This window comes from Coregonus lavaretus, assembly GCF_964263955.1.
Source record: "Coregonus lavaretus genome assembly, contig: HAP1_SCAFFOLD_304, whole genome shotgun sequence".
Taxonomy (NCBI): Eukaryota; Metazoa; Chordata; class Actinopteri; order Salmoniformes; family Salmonidae; genus Coregonus; species Coregonus lavaretus.
The window spans coordinates 102,501-127,500 of NW_028162718.1; the positions used below are offsets into that span (position 1 = coordinate 102,501).

A 25,000-nucleotide genomic window follows, 5' to 3' on the forward strand; every position below is an offset into this window, starting at 1 on the left:
ATACTCCATACCATCATAATACTCAATATCATCATAATACTCCATACCATACTATCATCATACTCCATACCATCATGATACTCCATACCATCATAATACTCCATACCATCATAATACTCCATACCATCATAATACTCCATACCATCATAATACTCCATACCATCATAATACTCCATACCATCATGATACTCCATACCATACCATCATAATACTCCATACCATCATAATACTCCATACCATCATGATACTCAATACCATCATGATACTCCATACCCTCATAATACGCCATACCATCATAATACTCCATACCATACCATCATGATACTCCATACCATCATAATACTCCATACCATCATAATACTCCATACCATCATAATACTCCATATCATCATAATACTCCATACCATACTATCATCATACTCCATACCATCATGATACTCCATACCATCATAATACTCCATACCATCATAATACTCCATACCATCATAATACTCCATACCATCATGATACTCCATACCATACCATCATAATACTCCATACCATCATAATACTCCATACCATACCATCATGATACTCCATACCATCATAATACTCCATACCATCATGATACTCCATACCATTATGATACACCATACCATCATGATACTCCATACCCTCATAATACTCCATACCATCATAATACTCCATACCATCATAATACTCCATACCATCATAATACTCCATACCATCATAATACTCCATACCATCATAATACTCCATACCACCATGATACTCCATACCACCATAATACTCCATACCTTCATAATACTCCATACCATCATAATACTCCATACCATCATAATACTCCATACCATCATGATACTCCATACCATCATAATACTCCATACCATCATAATACTCCATACCATCATAATACTCCATACCATCATAATACTCCATACCATCATGATACTCCATACCATACCATCATAATACTCCATACCATCATAATACTCCATACCATCATAATACTCCATACCATACCATCATGATACTCCATACCATCATAATACTCCATACCATCATGATACTCCATACCATTATGATACACCATACCATCATGATACTCCATACCCTCATAATACTCCATACTATCATAATACATACCATCATAATACTCCATACCATCATAATACTCCATACCATCATAATACTCCATACCATCATAATACTCCATACCATCATGATACTCCATACCACCATAATACTCCTCCCGGGGAAGGACTGCCCGTTCCATGATCTCGCCATCACGGTTGACAACTCCGTTGTGTCCTCCTCCCAGAGTGCGAAGAGCCTTGGCGTGACCCTGGACAACACCCTGTCGTTCTCCGCTAACATCAAGGCGGTGACCCGCTCCTGCAGGTTCATGCTCTACAACATTCGGAGAGTACGACCCTGCCTTACACAGGAAGCGGCACAGGTCCTAATCCAGGCACTTGTCATCTCCCGTCTGGACTACTGCAACTCGCTGTTGGCTGGCCTCCCTGCCTGTGCCATTAAACCCCTACAACTCATCCAGAATGCCGCAGCCCGTCTGGTGTTCAACCTTCCCAAGTTTTCTCACGTCACCCCCCTCCTCCACACACTCCACTGGCTTCCAGTTGAAGCTCGCATCCGCTACAAGACCATGGTGCTTGCCTATGGAGCAGTGAGGGGAACGGCACCTCTGTACCTTCGGGCTTTGATCAGTCCCTACACCCAAACGAGGGCATTGCGTTCATCCACCTCTGGCCTGCTGGCTCCCCTTCCTCTGCGGAAGCATAGTTCCCGCTCAGCCCAGTCAAAACTGTTCGCTGCTCTGGCACCCCAATGGTGGAACAAGCTCCCTCACGACGCCAGGACAGCGGAGTCACTCACCACCTTCCGGAGACATTTGAAACCCCACCTCTTTAAGGAATACCTGGGATAGGATAAAGTAATCCTTCTACCCCCCCCCCCCCCCCCCAAAATTGTAAAGTGGTTATCCCACTGCCTATAGGGTGAATGCACCAATTTGTGAGTCGCTCTGTTTAAGAGCGTCTGCTAAATGACGTAAATGTGCCCTTGAGCAAGGCACTTAACCCTAATTGCTCCTGTAAGTCGCTCTGGATAAGAGCGTCTGCTAAATGACTAAAATGTAAATGTAAATGTATACCTTCATAATACTCCATACCATCATAATACTCCATACCATCATAATACTCCATACCATCATGATGCTCCATACCATCATAATACTCCATACCATCATAATACTCCATATCATCATAATACTCCATACCATCATAATACTCCATTCCATCATAATACTCCATACCATCATAATACTCCATTCCATCATAATACTCCATACCATCATGATACTCCATACCATCATAATACTCCATACCATCATGATACTCCATACCATACCATCATAATACTCCATACCATCATAATACTCCATTCCATCATAATACTCCATACCATCATAATACTCCATTCCATCATAATACTCCATACCATCATAATACTCCATTCCATCATAATACTCCATACCATCATAATACTCCATTCCATCATACTACTCCATACCATCATGATACTCCATACCATCATAATACTCCATACCATCATGATACTCCATACCATCATGATACTCCATACCATACCATCATAATACTCCATACCATCATAATACTCCATACCATCATAATACTCCATACCATCATAATACTCCATACCATCATAATACTCCATACCATCATAATACTCCATACCATCATAATACTCCATACCATCATAATACTCCATACCATCATGATACTCCATACCATCATAATACTCCATACCATCATAATACTCCATACCAAACCGATACCACAGCAAAAAAGGACATAGCCAAAGTCCCAGAATGGCACTTGATCCAGACAGATAAACTCAGCTACTGCTCTGTTCAATCGTTGGGCATCTGTTCTGTTCAATGTCATTACATTATAATGTGATGTTAACAGCTTTAATAGTCAGCCATGTATGGATTAATGAATCAATTACACAATCATACAATACATTTGACTTCGTTTTTACCAATCTAACCACATAAAAACATAATGGCAATCATTTATTTGAATGGTAAATATCTCTATTGATAAACTAGGTAAATATGTAGCCTAGGCCTATGGACAATACGGGTGAATGCATATTCAATAGGGGTGTGTGCATTGAGTTATTGAGCTTGCTATAGCTGAGTTCATGGGGCTACAGACAATCTGTTTTCCTTCCATTTGGGACTTATTTTATTGTACTGGATCAACAACATTTGTATAGAAGTAGCAATCTCTCTTTTAGACAGAGAATGTGCAAAGTTTGCTTTGCGCCTGGTGCTAATGCTGAATAAATCACAAGTGTATTTTATCATACTGTCTGAGTAATAACTCTGCATCAGCACGGTACTGCACCTAGCCAGAGATTTCCCTGAGATTATCATGTATTAACATGTATTGAATCATATAGACCTATTCTACTGAATCATATAGACCTATTCTACTGAATCATATAGACCTATTGTACTGAATCATATAGACCTATTATACTGAATCATACAGACCTATTCTACTGAATCATATAGACCTATTGTACTGAATCATGCAGACCTATTGTACTGAATCATACAGACCTATTGTCCTGAATCATATAGACCTATTGTACTGAATCATGCAGACCTATTGTACTGAATCATACAGACCTATTGTCCTGAATCATATAGACCTATTGTACTGAATCATACAGACCTATTCTGAATCATATAGACATATTGTACTGAATCATATAGACCTATTGTACTGAATTATACAGACCTATTGTACTGAATTATACAGACCTATTGTACTGAATCATATAGACCTATTCTGAATCATATAGACATATTGTACTGAATCATATAGACCTATTGTACTGAATTATACAGACCTATTGTACTGAATTATACAGACCTATTGTACTGAATCATATAGACCTATTCTGAATCATGCACTAGGACTAAATCACCACAAACGTATTTAATGATGCTTATAGGAGTAGTGAAGCATCATCAGCACTGTACCTGGCCAGATATATAGGAGTAGTGAAGCAGCATCAGTACTGTACCTGGCCAGATATATAGGAGTAGTGAAGCAGCATCAGTACTGTACCTGGCCAGATATATAGGAGTAGTGAAGCATCATCAGTACTGTACCTGGCCAGATATATAGGAGTAGTGAAGCAGCATCAGTACTGTACCTGGCCAGATATATAGGAGTAGTGAAGCATCATCAGCACTGTACCTGGCCAGATATATAGGAGTAGTGAAGCATCATCAGTACTGTACCTGGCCAGATATATAGGAGTAGTGAAGCATCATCAGCACTGTACCTGGCCAGATATATAGGAGTAGTGAAGCATCATCAGTACTGTACCTGGCCAGATATATAGGAGTAGTGAAGCATCATCAGTACTGTACCTGGCCAGATATATAGGAGTAGTGAAGCAGCATCAGTACTGTACCTGGCCAGATATATAGGAGTAGTGAAGCAGCATCAGTACTGTACCTGGCCAGATATATAGGAGTAGTGAAGCATCATCAGCACTGTACCTGGCCAGATATATAGGAGTAGTGAAGCAGCATCAGTACTGTACCTGGCCAGATATATAGGAGTAGTGAAGCAGCATCAGTACTGTACCTGGCCAGATATATAGGAGTAGTGAAGCATCATCAGTACTGTACCTGGCCAGATATATAGGAGTAGTGAAGCATCATCAGCACTGTACCTGGCCAGATATATAGGAGTAGTGAAGCAGCATCAGTACTGTACCTGGCCAGATATATAGGAGTAGTGAAGCATCATCAGTACTGTACCTGGCCAGATATATAGGAGTAGTGAAGCATCATCAGCACTGTACCTGGCCAGATATATAGGAGTAGTGAAGCAGCATCAGTACTGTACCTGGCCAGATATATAGGATTAGTGAAGCATCATCAGCACTGTACCTGGCCAGATATATAGGAGTAGTGAAGCAGCATCAGTACTGTACCTGGCCAGATATATAGGAGTAGTGAAGCATCATCAGTACTGTACCTGGCCAGATATATAGGAGTAGTGAAGCAGCATCAGTACTGTACCTGGCCAGATATATTGGAGTAGTGAAGCTTCATCAGCACTGTACCTGGCCAGATATATAGGAGTAGTGAAGCAGCATCAGTACTGTACCTGGCCAGATATATAGGAGTAGTGAAGCATCATCAGCACTGTACCTGGCCAGATATATAGGAGTAGTGAAGCAGCATCAGTACTGTACCTGGCCAGATATATAGGATTAGTGAAGCAGCATCAGTACTGTACCTGGCCAGATATTTCCCTGAGGTCATGTTCCTGTTCTGGCTACTCTGTGTATCCATGCAGTTGGTGATGGAGGGGATGAGGGCTAGCTCAGGGGAGCGGTACGCAGCTGACCCCACCACCCGGGCCACCAGCTCCAGGCCATCCTGGACGTAATGATCGAGGGAGGGAGCCCCCATCCTGCCGTGGGCCAGCAGACCCGCCGGCAGCCCCTCGGTCCTCAGCTCCTCCACGTCCTGCGTGTCCCCCAACACCCAGTGGTACTCTGGCAGCATCAGACCCAGCTTGACCACCACGTTAAAGATCCTCTTGATGTCCCGGATGTCGCAGCCGAATGTTACGACCGTAGACGTTGACTCCTTGATGGACTCCAGGTATCCCTGCAGAGAGGTCTGGAAGTCGGCCTTGGAGACGGAGCTGTTGGGGTGAGAGTTGAGGGAGCTGCTGGAGGTGGTGATGTTGACCACAGAGCCCAGGTGGAACTTGGTGTTGTTACGGAGACGAACCAGGAAGCTGGAGACGTTCCACTCCTGACAGAGCAGGAGGCTGACGTCATACCAGCTGTTGATCACCAGCAGGGAGTAGAGCAGCTCAGCCTGTGGGAGGGCCGGGTTCTGCATCGGCATCTGGAAATGGAGAGGGTTCTGAAGGTAGGTAGAGAGAGGAAGGAAGGTAGGTAGGTAGGTCGGTAGGAAGGGGGAGAGAGAGAGAGAGAGAGAGAGAGGTATTAGTGATATGCAAGCTAACCATGTCTAATTTATAGATGAACTATAACTGGCTGACTATAATCAGTGTTTTTGCCCAGTGGGAAGAGACTAGGTCATCACTGATGCTGTTTTTATATATGTTTTATGGCACCAGGGCTTGGACTGAAACCTGTTTGGATTGATTTTAAGCACACTTCATTATTACAGCAGATGTCTGAGTCATGATACTGCTGCTGCTGATATCCTCTCTTCATACACCTCCCTCCTCTGGAATGTGTAGTTGTAACAGTTTGTAATCATCTGGAATGTGTAGTTGTAACAGTTTGTAATCCTCTATAATGTGTAGTTGTAACAGTTTGTAATCCTCTATAATGTGTAGTTGTAACAGTTTGTAATCCTCTATAATGTGTAGTTGTAACAGTTTGTAATCCTCTGGAATGTGTAGTTGTAACAGTTTGTAATCATCTAGAATGTGTAGTTGTAACAGTTTGTAATCCTCTAAAATGTGTAGTTGTAACAGTTTGTAATCTTCTGGAATGTGTAGTTGTAACAGTTTGTAATCCTCTAAAATGTGTAGTTGTAACAGTTTGTAATCTTCTGGAATGTGTAGTTGTAACAGTTTGTAATCTTCTGGAATGTGTAGTTGTAACAGTTTGTAATCCTCTGGAATGTGTAGTTGTAACAGTTTGTAATCCTCTGGAATGTTTAGTTGTAACAGTTTGTAATCCTCTAAAATGTGTAGTTGTAACAGTTTGTAATCCTCTGGAATGTTTAGTTGTAACAGTTTGTAATCATCTAGAATGTGTAGTTGTAACAGTTTGTAATCTTCTGGAATGTTTAGTTGTAACAGTTTGTAATCGTCTGGGATGTGTAGTTGTAACAGTTTGTAATCATCTGGGATGTGTAGTTATAGCACATATTTTGGCAGTAGATTGCAAAGCAGCAGAAAGATCAATGCTGTAGTTAGTTGCCTTAGGCAGGTCAGCAAGTTTTATATTAGGCTAATTGACCCTAAATTCTGCCTAATGCAAAATCACTAAAATAAAGATTTTGCTAATTGCATTAATCTGCATAATCCTTCACCATTAACATGGACATTCAACTATTAGTATTCATCTGTATAATTTACTACAGAGTCTAAAAGGCTCTCCACTGTGATTTCACAGTCTACGTATACGAAGCAGTCGAAGCTACGGAGCTCCGTTTGCGTCCCTTTCCAGAAATTCAGCCGCATAAAAGTATATACACTACCGGTCAGAAGTTTGAACACACCTACTCATTCAAGGGTTTTTCTTTATTTTTACTATTTTCTACATTGTAGAATAATAGTGAAGACATCAAAACTATGAAATAACACTTATGGAATCATGTAGTAACCAAAAAAGTTAAACAAATAAAATATATTTTATATTTGAGATTCTTCAAATAGCCACCCTTTGCCTTGATGCCAGCTTTGCACACTCTTGGCATTTGCAATGTAGAAAATAGTAAAAATAAAGAAAAACCCTTGAATGGATAGGTGTTCTAAACGTTTTGACCGGTAGTGTATCTATGTATATATATATATATATATATGTGTATATGTATAGAAATGTATATCTGGGGTGTTCTGGTCAGTGGGTGCTCTGGTCAGTGGGTGTTCTGGTCAGTGGGTGCTCTGGTCAGTGGGTGTTCTGGTCAGTGGGTGTTCTGGTCAGTGGGTGCCCTGGTCAGTGGGTGCCCTCGCCCCCACACGCCCGAGACGCCGGCAAGGCAAGGCCCCGGCCCAAAGGGATTTTCCAAAGTCCCGCACAAAGCCCGGACGGGAAGCGAACACACCCATATCTACCAGAACCAGCACACACACCTCTCACAGCATGAAACTACCAGGACCAACACACACACCTCTCACATCATGACACCAAACCACAAAACATAAATAGCTAAACGCAAAACATACAATAATCCCATCCCCACCCGCACCCCTGATTGGAGGACCTCAAATATTTATACCGTACATTTGTGTATATAATTATTCCAACACTCATCAATTCCACCCTTCAGACAGCCACAGATCAACCCATCTTTCCCAGTAAATCATCACTCTACCATTTCCTCTCCCAATACATCCCTCCATTCTCCCATGGGGTCTCACTAGGGACTTGAACCTCCTCATCTGCAACATTTCCACCCAAATGGCCCCCCAAAAATGAACATTTTACCCAAGAGCACAATGATGTTTCCTATTGACTGACTGTGGTCCTTCAAAATCCCCCCCCGTGGAGATACAGTTTGCAGGTCCAACTGCATCCTGATATTATGGCATAACAACCATTCGTGGACCTGACTCCCCATCTGCAAGGCATTCCCTAATCAACTGACTGGACCTGACTCCCCATCTGCAAGGCATTCCCTAATCAACTGACTGGCACAAGAGTTTAGGCTGGACCTCAGTCAGCTGAAGCAGCTAGCTAGACACAGCGTGCCAACTATCCCACTTACACTGTGTTGCTCTCTCCTGCCACAGACTCCTCAGGAGAGTTACGGACCAGTGAAGAGACCACAGGTGGCCGCCATCTTTAACCTCCTGCCTGAGCGCCAGAGACACTAAAATCATCTGAAACTATTTTGTTGTGCGTTTTACTCATTGCTGCTTGTGTAGTCGGACGGTCCCCGCTCTTTTCTGACGGGGGCTACACGCTGGGCTGACTGTTCAATACCCCATATACTGAGCATTATTTTTGTGGCGAGAATTTTATATACTAGCTTAATATATAGAAAATAACGAATTGCTGTATCAATTGTTGTTGTGTATATCAGTTCATCAACCCGATAACATGTTATTGTGGCATAGTTGTCAGCCCTCTTGACTGATACATTTTACGATTTATATTTGTAATTTTAAGCCCTTTATGATTTTTTATTGGTGGCAGACACATTAATTCCTTTCTCTTTTAAGTAATTGCGTTTTCCATTTTTTTTGTGGCAGAGCTGCGAAGAGTTGGTTATACATTTGTATTGTCTCCATACACCTGGATTAATAGGTTGTTGTTCCACCGTCGTTCTTTACAATGTCAATGTGGTCCTCTGTAGCTCAGCTGGTAGAGCACGACGCTTGTAACGCCAGGGTAGTGGGTTCGATCCCCGGGACCACCCATACACAAAAAATGTATGCACGCATGACTGTAAGTCGCTTTGGATAAAAGCGTCTGCTAAATGGCATATTATTATTATTATTATATAAACATGATACATTGCATGGAGCTGACCCTGCAGTTAGCACTACTGGGTGATCTGAAAAGTCATAGTCAATCGATCAATAATATAATAATAATTTTAACAAAAATGTTTATTTTCAATTCACAAACTGTAGAAACAATGAGAATAGAAAGGTTCAGAACTTTTGTGAAACATCACAGTACAGTTGAAATATATATGGCAAATAGAAATCCAATATGGATGGTGTTAAGAGATAGATGGGAGGTGTTGAATGGAGCTGAAGGATGCGACTAATAACAACTACTAATAACAACAAGATAACTAATGTAAAGCATACTGTGTCCATAATAAGTATATAGGTTATATATTGTGAGCTTTTGTGAAAGAGCACAGTTAGAAAGATATGGCATATAGAAGCAAACCGGATGGACATCATGAAAATGATCGGAGGAAGTTCAGGAGTAAAAACAAACAAAATATAATTATTGACTGTGTCCATAAAATGTATATAGTATGTATAAGCTGGAAGTAGAGGCCTAAGCGTTGTTGTTCACTAGTTTACTCCAATCAGGGGTGGTGGGGTTGGAAAGGAATATAAAGGGAAATAAAGGCACAATACAGTCAACATCAACACATTACTGTTTTTATATCTTGTCATGAATATATTTCCACTAATATTTATTTATGCAATTCAACCTTTACAATTGTTCATGCACTGGTGCTTTTGTTTAGGAATACGGCGAATCATTTCACCTGTCCACCTGGCTGGTTATATTATTTATTAAGTACTATAACTCTGTTACTAATCAAATCTACAAATAAAGTTGATCAAATGGATTCCACTGTAATGTTTTCATTGTTAAGGGAAAATAAAATAAGATATATATATATACGGTTTGTCTAAGACTTTGTAGAATTATACCAAACATATCCTTTACTCTATCCAAACAAATAACTATTGTTGTAATGTTTTTAATTGATATATTTCCACTAATATTTCTTCATGCAATTCATCCTTTACAATAGTTGATGCACTATTCATCAAGTTTTTGGTGCTTATGTTTGCACACCTTGTGGGTTGATATGCATATGATGCGTTTGCTAAAGGATAAGTCCTACAACGTCCTCAACGTTCTCTAGCGGGTACTTATAGACTGAAAGGCCAGACGGTTCTAGTGTTAAGGCCCAAACCCTGGTTGGTCAAGGGAAGGTGGATAGAATAGAACACTCATCAATAACTAACCCCTCATCCCCTCATCCCCTCACTGCGTTGAGCAGAGCAGAGTTGAGCTGAGTTGAGCTGAGGTGAGCTAAGATGAGGTGAGCTGAGATGAGCTGAGCTGAGATGAGGTGAGCTGAGCTGAGATGAGATGAGCTGAGGTGAGCCGAGATGAGGTGAGCTGAGATGAGCTGAGCTGAGATGAGGTGAGCTGAGGTGAGCTGAGGTGAGCTGAGGTGAGCTGAGATGAGCTGAGGTGAGCTGAGATGAGCTGAGGTGAGCTGAGGTGAGCTGAGATGAGCTGAGATGAGGTGAGTTAGGTGGTGTGTGTCCCAAATGGCACCCTATTCCCTATATATTATATATTATATATCAAAATCAAGTCAAATACACATATTTAGCAGATGTTATTGTGGGTGTAGCAAGATGCTTATGTTCCAAGCTCCAACAGTGCAGTAGTATCTAACAATTCATAACAATACACAAAATCTAAAAGTAAAATAATGTAATTAAGAATATAAATATTTGGACGAGCAATGTTGGCGTGGCATTGACTAAATTACAGTAGAATAGAATACAGTATATACAGTGGGGAGAACAAGTATTTGATACACTGCCGATTTTGCAGGTTTTCCTACTTACAAAGCATGTAGAGGTCTGTAATTTTTATCATAGGTACACTTCAACTGTGAGAGACGGAATCTAAAACAAAAATCTAGAAAATCACATTGTATGATTTGTAAGTAATTAATTTGCATTTTATTGCATGACATAAGTATTTGATCACCTACCAACCAGTAAGAATTCCGGCTCTCACAGACCTGTTAGTTTTTCTTTAAGAAGCCCTCCCGTTCTCCACTCATTACCTGTATTAACTGCACCTGTTTGAACTCGTTACCTGTATAAAAGACACCTGTCCACACACTCAATCAAACAGACTCCAACCTCTCCACAATGGCCAAGACCAGAGAGCTGTGTAAGGACATCAGGGATAAAATTGTAGACCTGCACAAGGCTGGGATGGGCTACAGGACAATAGGCAAGCGGCTTGGTGAGAAGGCAACAACTGTTGGCGCAATTATTAGAAAATGGAAGAAGTTCAAGATGACGGTCAATCACCCTCGGTCTGGGGCTCCATGCAAGATCTCACCTCGTGGGGCATCAATGATCATGAGGAAGGTGAGTGATCAGCCCAGAACTACACGGCAGGACCTGGTCAATGACCTGAAGAGAGCTGGGACCACAGTCTCAAAGAAAACCATTAGTAACACACCACGCCGTCATGGATTAAAATCCTGCAGCGCACGCAAGGTCTCTCTGCTCAAGCCAGCGCATGTCCAGGCCCGTCTGAAGTTTGCCAATGACCATCTGGATGATCCAGAGGAGGAATGGGAGAAGGTCATGTGGTCTGATGAGACAAAAATAGAGCTTTTTGGTCTAAACTCCACTCGCCGTGTTTGGAGGAAGAAGAAGGATGAGTACAACCCCAAGAACACCATCCCAACCGTGAAGCATGGAGGTGGAAACATCATTCTTTGGGGATGCTTTTCTGCAAAGGGGACAGGACGACTGCACCGTATTGAGGGGAGGATGGATGGGGCCATGTATCACGAGATCTTGGCCAACAACCTCCTTCCCTCAGTAAGAGCATTGAAGATGGGTCGTGGCTGGGTCTTCCAGCATGACAACGACCTGAAACACACAGCCAGGGCAACTAAGGAGTGGCTCCATAAGAAGCATCTCAAGGTCCTGGAGTGGCCTAGCCAGTCTCCAGACCTGAACGCAATAGAAAATCTTTGGAGGGAGCTGAAAGTCCGTATTGCCCAGCGACAGCCCCGAAACCTGAAGGATCTGGAGAAGGTCTGTATGGAGGAGTGAGCCAAAATCCCTGCTGCAGTGTGTGCAAACCTGGTCAAGACCTACAGAAAACGTAGGATCTCTGTAATTGCAAACAAAGGTTTCTGTACCAAATATTAAGTTCTGCTTTTCTTATGTATCAAATACTTATGTCATGCAATAAAATGCAAATTAATTACTTAAAAATCATACAAGGTGATTTTCTGGATTTTTGTTTTAGATTCTGTCTCTTACAGTTGAAGTGTACCTATGATAAAAATTACAGACCTCTACATGCTTTGTAAGTAGGAAAACCTGCAAAATCGGCAGTGTATCAAATACTTGTTCTCCCCACTGTACATATGAGATGAGCAAAGCAGTATGTAAACATTATTAAAGTGACCAGTGATTCCATGTCTATGTATATAGGGCAGCAGCCTCTAAGGTGCAGGGTTGAGTAGCCGGGTGGTAGCCGGCTAGTGAAGGCTATTTAACAGTCTGATTGCCTTGAGCTAGAAGCTGTTTTTCAGTCTCTCAAACCCAGCTTTAAAGCACCTCTACTGACCTCGCCTTTCGGAGGATAGCAGGGTGAACAGGCCGTGGCTTGGGTGGTTGATGTCATTGATTATCTTTTTGGCCTTCCTGTGACATCGGTGCTGTAGATGTCCTGGAGGGCAGGCAGTGTGCCACCGGTGATGCGTTGGGCAGACCGCACCACCCTCTGGAGAGCCCTGCGGTAGCGGTCGGTGCAGTTGCCGTACCAGACGGTGATACAGCCCGACAGGATGCTCTCAATTGTGCATCTGTAAAAGTTTCTGAGGGTCTTAGGGGCCAAGCCAAATTTCTTCAGCCTCCTGAGGTTGAAAAGGCGCTGTTGCGTTGGTATCTGTGTGGGTGGACCATTTCAGATTGTCAGTGATGTGTACGCCGAGGAACTTGAAGCTTTCCACCTTCTCCACTTTGGTCCCGTTGATGTGGATAGCGCGTGCTCCCTCTGCTGTCTCCTGAAGTCCATGATCAGCTCCTTCATTTTGTTGACGTTGAGGGAGAGGTTATTTTCCTGGCACCACTCCGCCAGGGCCCTCACCTCCTCCCTGTAGGCTGTCTCGTCATTGTTGGTGATCAGGCCTATTACTGTTGTGTCGTCTGCAAACTTGATGATTGGGTTGGAGGCGTGCATGGCCACGCAGTCATGGGTGAACAGGGAGTACAGGAGGGGGCTGAGCACACACCCTTGTGGGGCCCCAGTGTTGAGGATCAGCGAAGTGGAAGTGTTGTTTCCCACCTTCACCAGGTGGGGGCGGCCCGTCAGGAAGTCCAGGACCCAGTTGCACAGTGCGGGTTTCAGACCCAGGGTCCCGATCTTAATGATGAGCTTGGAGGGTACTATGGTGTTGAATGCTGAGCTATAGTCAATGAACAGCATTCTGACGTAGGTATTCCTCTTGTCCAGATGGTGGTTTCATCGTCTGTGGATCTATTGGGGCGGTACGCAAATTGAAGTTGGTCTAAGGTGTCAGGTAAGGTAGAGGAGATATGATCCTTGACTAGTCTCTCAAAACATTTCACGATGACAGAAGTGAGTGCTACGGGGCGATAAGCATTTAGTTTAGTTACCTTTGCTTTCTTGGGTAAAGGAACAATGGTGGACATCCTGAAGCAAGTGGGGACAGCAGACTGGGATAGGGAGAGATTTAATATGTCCGTAAACACTCCAGTCAGCTGGTCTGCGCATGCTCTGTGGACAATGACCCCAAGCATACTTCCAAAGTTGTGGCAAAATGGCTTAAGGACAACAAAGTCAAGGTATTGGAGTGGCCATCACAAAGCCCTGACCTCAATCCTATAGAAAATGTGTGGGCAGAACTGAAAAAGTGTGTGCGAGCAAGGAGGCCTACAAACCTGACTCAGTTACACCAGGTCTGTCAGGAAGAATGGGCCACAATTCACCCAATGTCACGTTCGTTGAATGACGGGTCAGACCAAGGCGCAGCGTGATATGCGTACATGTTTATTTTTAACTGTTAAACACACGACAAAACAACAAAGGAAACGAAACGTGAAGTCCAAGGTAGCACACACAACATACCTTAACCGGAACAAGATCCCACAACTAGACAGTGCCAATAGGCTGCCTAAGTATGGTCCCCAATCAGAGACAACGAGCGACAGCTGCCTCTGATTGGGAACCACCCTGGCCAACATAGATCTACACATAATAGATATACACATAGAATATATACAAACAAAGAACACACACACCCTGACTCAACATATAAGAGTCCCCTGAGTCAGGGCGTGACACCCAACTTATTGTGGGAAGCTTGTGGAAGGCTATGCGAAATGTTTGACCCAAGTTAAACAATTTAAAGGCAATGCTACCAAATACTAATTGAGTGTATGTAAACTTCTGACCCACTGGGAATGTGATGAAAGAAATAAAAGCTGAAATAAATCATTCTCTCTACTATTATTTTGACATTTCACATTCTTAAAATAAAGTGGTGATCCTAACTGACCTAAGACAGGGAATTTGTACTAGGATTAAATGTCAGGAATTGTGAAAAACTGAGTTTAATTGTATTTGGCTAAGGTGTATGTAAACTTCTGACTTCAACTGTACACTGTTTGTATTTTACCATATTCCCAGTCACGTTGCCATGGTTAAATGCGGTGGTTCGTGCTTTCAGTTTTGCGCCAATGCTGCCATCTATCCACGGTCTCTGGTTTGGGTAGGTTATAATAGTCACCATGGGAACAACATCCCCTATACACATTCCTGATGAACTCATTCACCTTGTCCGTGTATATGTCAATGTTATTCTCAGAGGCTACCCAGAAAATATCCCAGTCCGCATGATCAAAACAATCTTGAAGCATGGATTCCAATTGGTCAGACCAGCGTTGAATAGACCTTAGCACGAGTACTTCCTGTTTGAGTTTCTGCCTATAGGAAGGGAGGAGCATAATGGAGTTGTGATCTGATTTGCCGAAGGGAGGGCGGGGGAGGGCCTTGTAGGCATCTCAAAAGGGGGAGTAGCAGTGGTCTAGTGTTTTTCCAGAGCGAGTACTACAGGCAATGTGTTGATAGAACTTCTGTAGCATTTTCCTCAAATGTGCTTTGTTAAAATCCCCAGCTACAATAAATGGGTCCTCAGGATATGTGTTTTCCAGTTTGCACAAAGTCCAAAGTAGTTCTTTGAGGGCCGTCATGGTATCGGCTTGAGGGGGAATATACACGGCTGTGACTATAACCGAAGAGAAATCTCTTGGGAGTTAATACGGTCGGCATTTCATTGTGAAGTATTCTAGGTCGGGTGAACAAAAGGACTTGAGTTTCTGTGTGTTATCACAATCACACCATGAGTAGTTAATCATGAAACATACACCACTGCCTTTCTTCTTCCCTGAGAGTTCTTTATTCCTGTCTGCGCGATGAACTGAGAACCCAGCTGGCTCTATGGACGTGGACAGTATATCCTGAGAGAGCCATGATTCCATGAAACAGAGTATGGTACAGTCCCTTACATCTCTCTGGAAGGAGATCCTCGCCCTGAGCTCGTCTACTTTATTGTCCAGGCACTGAACATTAGCGAGTAATATACTCGGAAGCGGTGGATGGTGTGCAAGCCTCCTTAGTCAGACTAGAAGTCCACTTTGAATACCTCTTCTCCGCCGGTGGCATCTTGAAGCAGCCTCTGGGTGGTACGAACAAAGGATCCAATTCGAGAAAGTCGTATTCCTGGTCGTAATGCTGGTGAGTTACCGCCGCTCTGATATCCAAAAGTTATTTCCGGCTGTATGCAATAACACAAAAAACGTTTCTGGGCTAATAATGTAAGAAATAACACACACAAAAAAACAAAATACTGGAAAGTTGCTTAGGAGCTAGAAGCAGAGCTTCCATGTCTGTCGGCGCCATCTAGACACAACGATAGCTCTTGTCAAAAGTAGTGCACCATACACGGAATAGGGTGCCATTTGGGACACATGCGTGGTCTGAAGATGAGGTGGTGGTCTTTCCAGAGAGGCAGGATGAGAAGCTTAGTGAGGCTGGGTAATTTCCCCAGGGGGCCGGTCTACCTCCTGTAATTAACAGACAGAAAACAGGCTAAACTACTCACACTAAAGAAGAGCTCTTCATTCCTTCATGAATGTATCTCCAGATGTCAGATGAAAGACAGGACGTCATGCCAGTTTAGCAGCATATTAAAATATGAGTCCCCATTGACCTGATAGTAGCGGGGATCAGTTAATTAGGAGATAAAGTCCTACTCTAGACACCTTTTCAGCTCATTTGTCACCTGATTTCCTTAACAGAAGGCACATGTCAATAGCTGGTCCAGGTAAGTCATGACATACTGTAGCAGAGTCAACATGTACAGTACAGGCTACCAGAGTCAACATGTACAGTACCAGCTACCAGAGTCAACATGTACAGTACAGGCTACCAGAGTCAACATGTACAGTACAGGCTACCAGAGTCAACATGTACAGGACAGGCTACCAGAGTCAACATGTACAGTACAGGCTACCAGAGTCAACATGTACAGGACAGGCTACCAGAGTCAACATGTACAGTACAGGCTACCAGAGTCAACATGTACAGTACAGGCTACCAGAGTCAACATGTACAGGACAGGCTACCAGAGTCAACATGTACAGGACAGGCTACCAGAGTCAACATGTACAGTACAGGCTACCAGAGTCAACATGTCCAGTACAGGCTACCAGAGTCAACATGTACAGTACAGGCTACCAGAGTCAACATGTCCAGTACAGGCTACCAGAGTCAACATGTACAGTACAGGCTACCAGAGTCAACATGTACAGAACAGGCTACCAGAGTCAACATGTCCAGTACAGGCTACCAGAGTCAACATGTACAGAACAGGCTACCAGAGTCAACATGTACAGTACCAGCTACCAGAGTCAACATGTCCAGTACAGGCTACCAGAGTCAACATGTCCAGTACAGACTACCAGAGTCAACATGTACAGTACAGGCTACCAGAGTCAACATGCACAGTACAGGCTACCAGAGTCAACATGTACAGGACAGGCTACCAGAGTCAACATGTACAGGACAGGCTACCAGAGTCAACATGTACAGAACAGGCTACCAGAGTCAACATGTCCAGGACAGGCTACCAGAGTCAACATGTACAGTACAGGCTACCAGAGTCAACATGTCCAGGACAGGCTACCAGAGTCAACATGTACAGGACAGGCTACCAGAGTCAACATGTACAGTACAGGCTACCAGAGTCAACATGTACAGTACAGGCTACCAGAGTCAACATGCACAGTACAGGCTACCAGAGTCAACATGCACAGTACAGGCTACCAGAGTCAACATGTACAGTACAGGCTACCAGAGTCAACATGTAGAGTACAGGCTACCAGAGTCAACATGTCCAGTACAGGCTACCAGAGTCAACATGTCCAGTACAGGCTACCAGAGTCAACATGTACAGTACAGGCTACCAGAGTCAACATGTAGAGTACAGGCTACCAGAGTCAACATGTACAGTACAGGCTACCAGAGTCAACATGTACAGAACAGGCTACCAGAGTCAACATGTACAGTACCAGCTACCAGAGTCAACATGTCCAGTACAGGCTACCAGAGTCAACATGTACAGGACAGGCTACCAGAGTCAACATTTACAGTACAGGCTACCAGAGTCAACATGTCCAGGACAGGCTACCAGAGTCAACATGTACAGAACAGGCTACCAGAGTCAACATGCACAGTACAGGCTACCAGAGTCAACATGTAGAGTACAGGCTACCAGAGTCAACATGTAGAGTACAGGCTACCAGAGTCAACATGTACAGTACAGGCTACCAGAGTCAACATGTACAGTACAGGCTACCAGAGTCAACATGTACAGTACAGGCTACCAGGGTCAACATGTACAGTACAGGCTACCAGAGTCAACATGTACAGTACAGGCTACCAGAGTCAACATGTACAGTACAGGCTACCAGAGTCAACATGTAGAGTACAGGCTACCAGAGTCAACATGTACAGTACAGGCTACCAGAGTCAACATGTACAGTACAGGCTACCAGAGTCAACATGTACAGTACAGGCTACCAGAGTCAACATGCACAGTACAGGCTACCAGAGTCAACATGTACAGTACAGGCTACCAGAGTCAACACATGTACAGGACAGGCTACCAGAGTCAACATGTACAGTACAGGCTACCAGAGTCAACACATGTACAGGACAGGCTACCAGAGTCAACATGTACAGTACAGGCTACCAGAGTCAACATGTACAGTACCAGCTACCAGAGTCAACATGTACAGTACCAGCTACCAGAGTCAACATGTAGAGTACCAGCTACCAGAGTCAACATGTACAGTACAGGCTACCAGAGTCAACATGTCCAGTACAGGCTACCAGAGTCAACATGTACAGTACAGGCTACCAGAGTCAACATGTACAGTACAGGCTACCAGAGTCAACATGTACAGTACAGGCTACCAGAGTCAACATGTACAGAACAGGCTACCAGAGTCAACATGCACAGTACAGGCTACCAGAGTCAACATGTACAGTACAGGCTACCAGAGTCAACATGTACAGTACAGGCTACCAGAGTCAACATGTACAGTACAGGCTACCAGAGTCAACATGTACAGTACAGGCTACCAGAGTCAACATGTACAGAACAGGCTACCAGAGTCAACATGTACAGTACAGGCTACCAGAGTCAACATGTACAGTACAGGCTACCAGAGTCAACATGTCCAGTACAGGCTACCAGAGTCAACATGTTCAGAACAGGCTACCAGAGTCAACATGCACAGTACAGGCTACCAGAGTCAACATGTACAGTACAGGCTACCAGAGTCAACATGTCCAGTACAGGCTACCAGAGTCAACATGTACAGTACAGGCTACCAGAGTCAACATGTACAGAACAGGCTACCAGAGTCAACATGCACAGTACAGGCTACCAGAGTCAACATGTACAGTACAGGCTACCAGAGTCAACATGCACAGTACAGGCTACCAGAGTCAACATGTACAGTACAGGCTACCAGAGTCAACATGTCCAGTACAGGCTACCAGAGTCAACATGTAGAGAACAGGCTACCAGAGTCAACATGTACAGTACCAGCTACCAGAGTCAACATGTCCAGTACAGGCTACCAGAGTCAACATGTCCAGTACAGGCTACCAGAGTCAACATGTAGAGTACAGGCTACCAGAGTCAACATGTACAGAACAGGCTACCAGAGTCAACATGCACAGTACAGGCTACCAGAGTCAACATGTACAGTACCAGCTACCAGAGTCAACATGTACAGTACAGACTACCAGAGTCAACATGTACAGTACAGGCTACCAGAGTCAACATGTACAGGACAGGCTACCAGAGTCAACATGTACAGTACAGGCTACCAGAGTCAACATGTACAGTACCAGCTACCAGAGTCAACATGTACAGTACCAGCTACCAGAGTCAACATGTACAGTACCAGCTACCAGAGTCAACATGTACAGTACAGGCTACCAGAGTCAACATGTACAGTACAGGCTACCAGAGTCAACATGTACAGTACAGGCTACCAGAGTCAACATGTACAGTACAGGCTACCAGAGTCAACATGTCCAGTACAGGCTACCAGTGTCAACATGTACAGTACCAGCTACCAGAGTCAACATGTACAGTACAGGCTACCAGAGTCAACATGTCCAGTACAGGCTACCAGAGTCAACATGTACAGTACAGGCTACCAGAGTCAACATGTACAGAACAGGCTACCAGAGTCAACATGCACAGTACAGGCTACCAGAGTCAACATGTACAGTACAGGCTACCAGAGTCAACATGTCCAGTACAGGCTACCAGAGTCAACATGTACAGAACAGGCTACCAGAGTCAACATGCACAGTACAGGCTACCAGAGTCAACATGTACAGTACAGGCTACCAGAGTCAACATGTCCAGTACAGGCTACCAGAGTCAACATGTACAGAACAGGCTACCAGAGTCAACATGTACAGTACCAGCTACCAGAGTCAACATGTCCAGTACAGGCTACCAGAGTCAACATGTCCAGTACAGGCTACCAGAGTCAACATGTACAGAACAGGCTACCAGAGTCAACATGTACAGTACCAGCTACCAGAGTCAACATGTCCAGTACAGGCTACCAGAGTCAACATGTCCAGTACAGGCTACCAGAGTCAACATGTCCAGTACAGGCTACCAGAGTCAACATGTACAGGACAGGCTACCAGAGTCAACATGTACAGTACAGGCTACCAGAGTCAACATGTACAGTACAGGCTACCAGAGTCAACATGTACAGGACAGGCTACCAGAGTCAACATGTACAGTACAGGCTACCAGAGTCAACATGCACAGTACAGGCTACCAGAGTCAACATGTACAGTACAGGCTACCAGAGTCAACATGTACAGAACAGGCTACCAGAGTCAACATGTACAGTACAGGCTACCAGAGTCAACATGTACAGTACAGGCTACCAGAGTCAACATGTACAGTACAGGCTACCAGAGTCAACATGTACAGTACAGGCTACCAGAGTCAACATGTACAGTACAGGCTACCAGAGTCAACATGTACAGTACCAGCTACCAGAGTCAACATGTACAGGACAGGCTACCAGAGTCAACATGTACAGTACAGGCTACCAGAGTCAACATGTACAGTACAGGCTACCAGAGTCAACATGTACAGTACAGGCTACCAGAGTCAACATGTACAGTACAGGCTACCAGAGTCAACATGTACAGGACAGGCTACCAGAGTCAACATGTACAGTACAGGCTACCAGAGTCAACATGTACAGTACAGGCTACCAGAGTCAACATGTACAGTACAGGCTACCAGAGTCAACATGTACAGTACAGGCTACCAGAGTCAACATGTACAGTACAGGCTACCAGAGTCAACATGTAGAGTACAGGCTACCAGAGTCAACATGTACAGTACAGGCTACCAAAGTCAACATGTGTGCAACATCCAACCCACTGCCGTTCTGATTTGCCCTTTACTGATTCCTCTACACTGTCCCATCTCAATAAAACACAAAACCTTAAAACATTAAAAAAAGACTGACAGCAATGAAGTTTGCAAGAGCACATATAGATCAGTAACCAGAATATTAGCCCTGCATAGTACAACCTGAATATTAGCCCTGCAGTGAGTATTACAGTCTGACAGACACAGTCAGTAACCAGAATATTAGCCCTGCAGTGTATAACCAGAATATTAGCCCTGCAGTGTATAACAAGAATATTAGCCCTGCAGTGTATAACCAGAATATTAGCCCTGCAGTGAGTATTACAGTCTGACAGACACAGTCAGTAACCAGAATATTAGCCCTGCAGTGTATAACCAGAATATTAGCCCTGCAGTGAGTATTACAGTCTGACAGACACAGTCAGTAACCAGAATATTAGCCCTGCAGTGTATAACCAGAATATTAGCCCTGCAGTGAGTATTACAGTCTGACAGACTCAGTCAATAACCAGAATATTAGCCCTGCAGTGAGTATTACAGTCTGACAGACACAGTCAGTAACCAGAATATTAGCCCTGCAGTGTATAACCAGAATATTAGCCCTGCAGTGAGTATTACAGTCTGACAGACACAGTCAGTAACCAGAATATTAGCCCTGCAGTGAATAACCAGAATATTAGCCCTGCAGTGAGTATTACAGTCTGACAGACACAGTCAATAACCAGAATATTAGCCCTGCAGTGAGTATTACAGTCTGACAGACACAGTCAATAACCAGAATATTAGCCCTGCAGTGAGTATTACAGTCTGACAGACACAGTCAATAACCAGAATATTAGCCCTGCAGTGAGTATTACAGTCTGACAGACTCAGTCAATAACCAGAATATTAGCCCTGCAGTGAGTATTACAGTCTGACAGACACAGTCAGTAACCAGAATATTAGCCCTGCAGTGAGTATTACAGTCTGACAGACACAGTCAGTAACCAGAATATTAGCCCTTCAGTGTATAACCTGAATATTAGCGCTGCAGTGTATAACCAGAATATTAGCGCTGCAGTGTATAACCTGAATATTAGCGCTGCAGTGTATAACCTGAATATTAGCGCTGCAGTGTATAACCTCAATATTAGCGCTGCAGTGTATAACCTGAATATTAGCGCTGCAGTGTATAACCAGAATATTAGCGCTGCAGTGTATAACCAGAATATTAGCCCTGCAGTGTATAACCAGAATATTAGCGCTGCAGTGTGTAACCAGAATATTAGCGCTGCAGTGTATAACCAGAATATTAGCCCTGCAGTGTATAACCAGAATATTAGCGCTGCAGTGTGTAACCAGAATATTAGCGCTGCAGTGTAAAACCAGAATATTAGCCCTGCAGTGTATAACCAGAATATTAGCGCTGCAGTGTGTAACCAGAATATTAGCGCTGCAGTGTGTAACCAGAATATTAGCGCTGCAGTGTTTTTACAGTCTTGTAAATCAGTATAAAAGTAGGACAAACTCAGTGATCTTGATGTTAGAGTGTCCGCCCTGAGATTGGAAGTTTGGGTATGACCATCCTTTTGGGATGACCCCGGCCGAGACACTAAAATTGTCTCTCTGCTTGGCACTCAGAATGAATCAGATGGGGTGGGGGTAATGCCCTGCGAAAGACTAGTGTCCTACCCAGGGGTTCTACTTGTACATGGAGCTGTCTCATGCTATGAAGTTGCCTCACACCCTGCAGTTCATTATGTGCTCTGACAAGGATTATTTGTATATGTCTGGGGTCTTTCTTCAATTCTGAGATCCAACCTGACTCAGATGAACCTGACTCATATAACCCTGACTTAGATAAACCTGACTTGGATAAACCTGACTTAGATGACTCCCCACACACACATGCTATCTATGGTCCCAGCTTGTGGCATGGCTCCCAGAACCCGTCAAGTTAACTAATGACAGAACCCTTCCGGTTAACCAATTACAAAACCCTTCCGGTTAACTAATTACAGAACCCTTCCGGTTAACTAATTACAGAACCCTTCCGGTTAACTAATTACAGAACCCTTCCGGTTAACTAATGACAGAACCCTTCCGGTTAACTAATGACAGAACCCTTCCGGTTAACTAATGACAGAACCCTTCCGGTTAACTAATGACAGAACCCTTCCGGTTAACTAATGACAGAACCCTTCCGGTTAACTAATGACAGAACCCTTCCGGTTAACTAATGACAGAACCCTTCCGGTTAACTAATGACAGAACCCTTCTGGTTAACTAATGACAGAATCCATCCGGTTAACTAATTATAAATTGATTTGCATTTTAATGAGGGAAATAAGTATTTGACCCCTCTGCAAAACATGACTTAGTACTTGGTGGCAAAACCCTTGTTCGCAATCACAGAGGTCAGACGTTTCTTGTAGTTGCCCACAAGGTTTGCACACATCTCAGGAGGGATTTTGTCCCACTCCTCTTTGCAGATCTTCTACAAGTCATTAAGGTTTCGAGCCTGACGTTTGGCAACTCAAACCTTCAGCTCCCTCCACAGATTTTCTATGGGATTAAGGTCTGGAGACTGGCTAGGCCACTTCAGGACCTTAATGTGCTTCTTCTTGAGCCACTCCTTTGTTGCTTTGGCCGTGTGTTTTGGGTCATTGTCATGCTGGAATACCCATCCACGACCCACTTCAATGGCTTGGCTGAGGGAAGGAGGTTCTTACCCAAGATTTGACGGTACATGGCCCCGTCCATTGTCCCTTTGATGCGGTGAAGTTGTCCTGTCCCCGTAGAAGAAAAACACCCCCAAAGCATAATGTTTCCACCTCCATGTTTGACAGTGGGGATGGTGTTCTTGGGGTCATAGGCAGCATTCCTTCTCCTCCAAACACGGCGAGTTGAGTTGATGGATCCTCTGAATCATTCAGATGTTCATTGGCAAACTTCAGACGGGCCTGTATATGTGCTTTCTTGAGCAGGGGGACCTTGCGGGCGCTGCAGGATTTCAGTTCTTCACGGCGTAGTGTGTTACCAATAGTTTTCTTGGTGACTATGGTCCCAGCTGCCTTGAGATCATTGACAAGATCTTCCTGTGTAGTTCTGGGCTGATTCCTCATGATCATTGCAACTCCACGATGTGAGATCTTGCATGGAGCCCCAGGCTGAGGGACATTGACAGGTCTTTTGTGTTTCTTCCATTTGCGAATAATCGCACCAACTGTTGTCACCTTCTCACCAAGCTGCTTGGCGATGGTCTTGTAGCCCATTCCAGCCTTGTGTAGGTCTACAATCTTGTCCCTGACATCCTTGTAGAGCTCTTTGGTCTTGGCCATGATGGAGAGTTTGGAATCTGATTGATTGCTTCTGTGGACAGGTGTCTTTTATACAGGTAACAAGCAGAGATTAGGAGCACTCCCTTTAAGAGTGTGCTCCTAATCTCAGCTCGTTACCTGTATAAAATACACCTGGGAGCCAGAAATCTTTCTGTTTGAGAGGGGGTCAAAAACTTATTTCCCTCATTAAAATGCAAATCAATTTATAACATTTTTGACATGCGTTTTTCTGGATTTTTTTGTTGTTATTCTGTCTCTCACTGTTCAAATAAACCTACCATTAAAATTATAGACTGACCATGTCTTTGTCAGTGGGCAAACATCCAAAATCAGC

At 43.8% G+C, this 25,000-nt stretch overlaps 1 protein-coding gene across 1 annotated transcript in view; it reads right to left on the minus strand.

Moving 5' to 3' along the window:
* Positions 1-25,000, minus strand: part of LOC311118980 (glutamate receptor ionotropic, NMDA 3A-like) — a gene marked incomplete at both ends in the record, with an annotated part of 131,322 nt that overhangs the window by 38,735 nt on the left and 67,587 nt on the right. Inside the window, one exon of the mRNA XM_084193729.1 lies at positions 5,376-6,016. Within this exon, the coding sequence (XP_084049855.1) occupies positions 5,376-6,016 (641 nt within the window). The remainder of the gene's footprint in view (positions 1-5,375; positions 6,017-25,000) is intronic.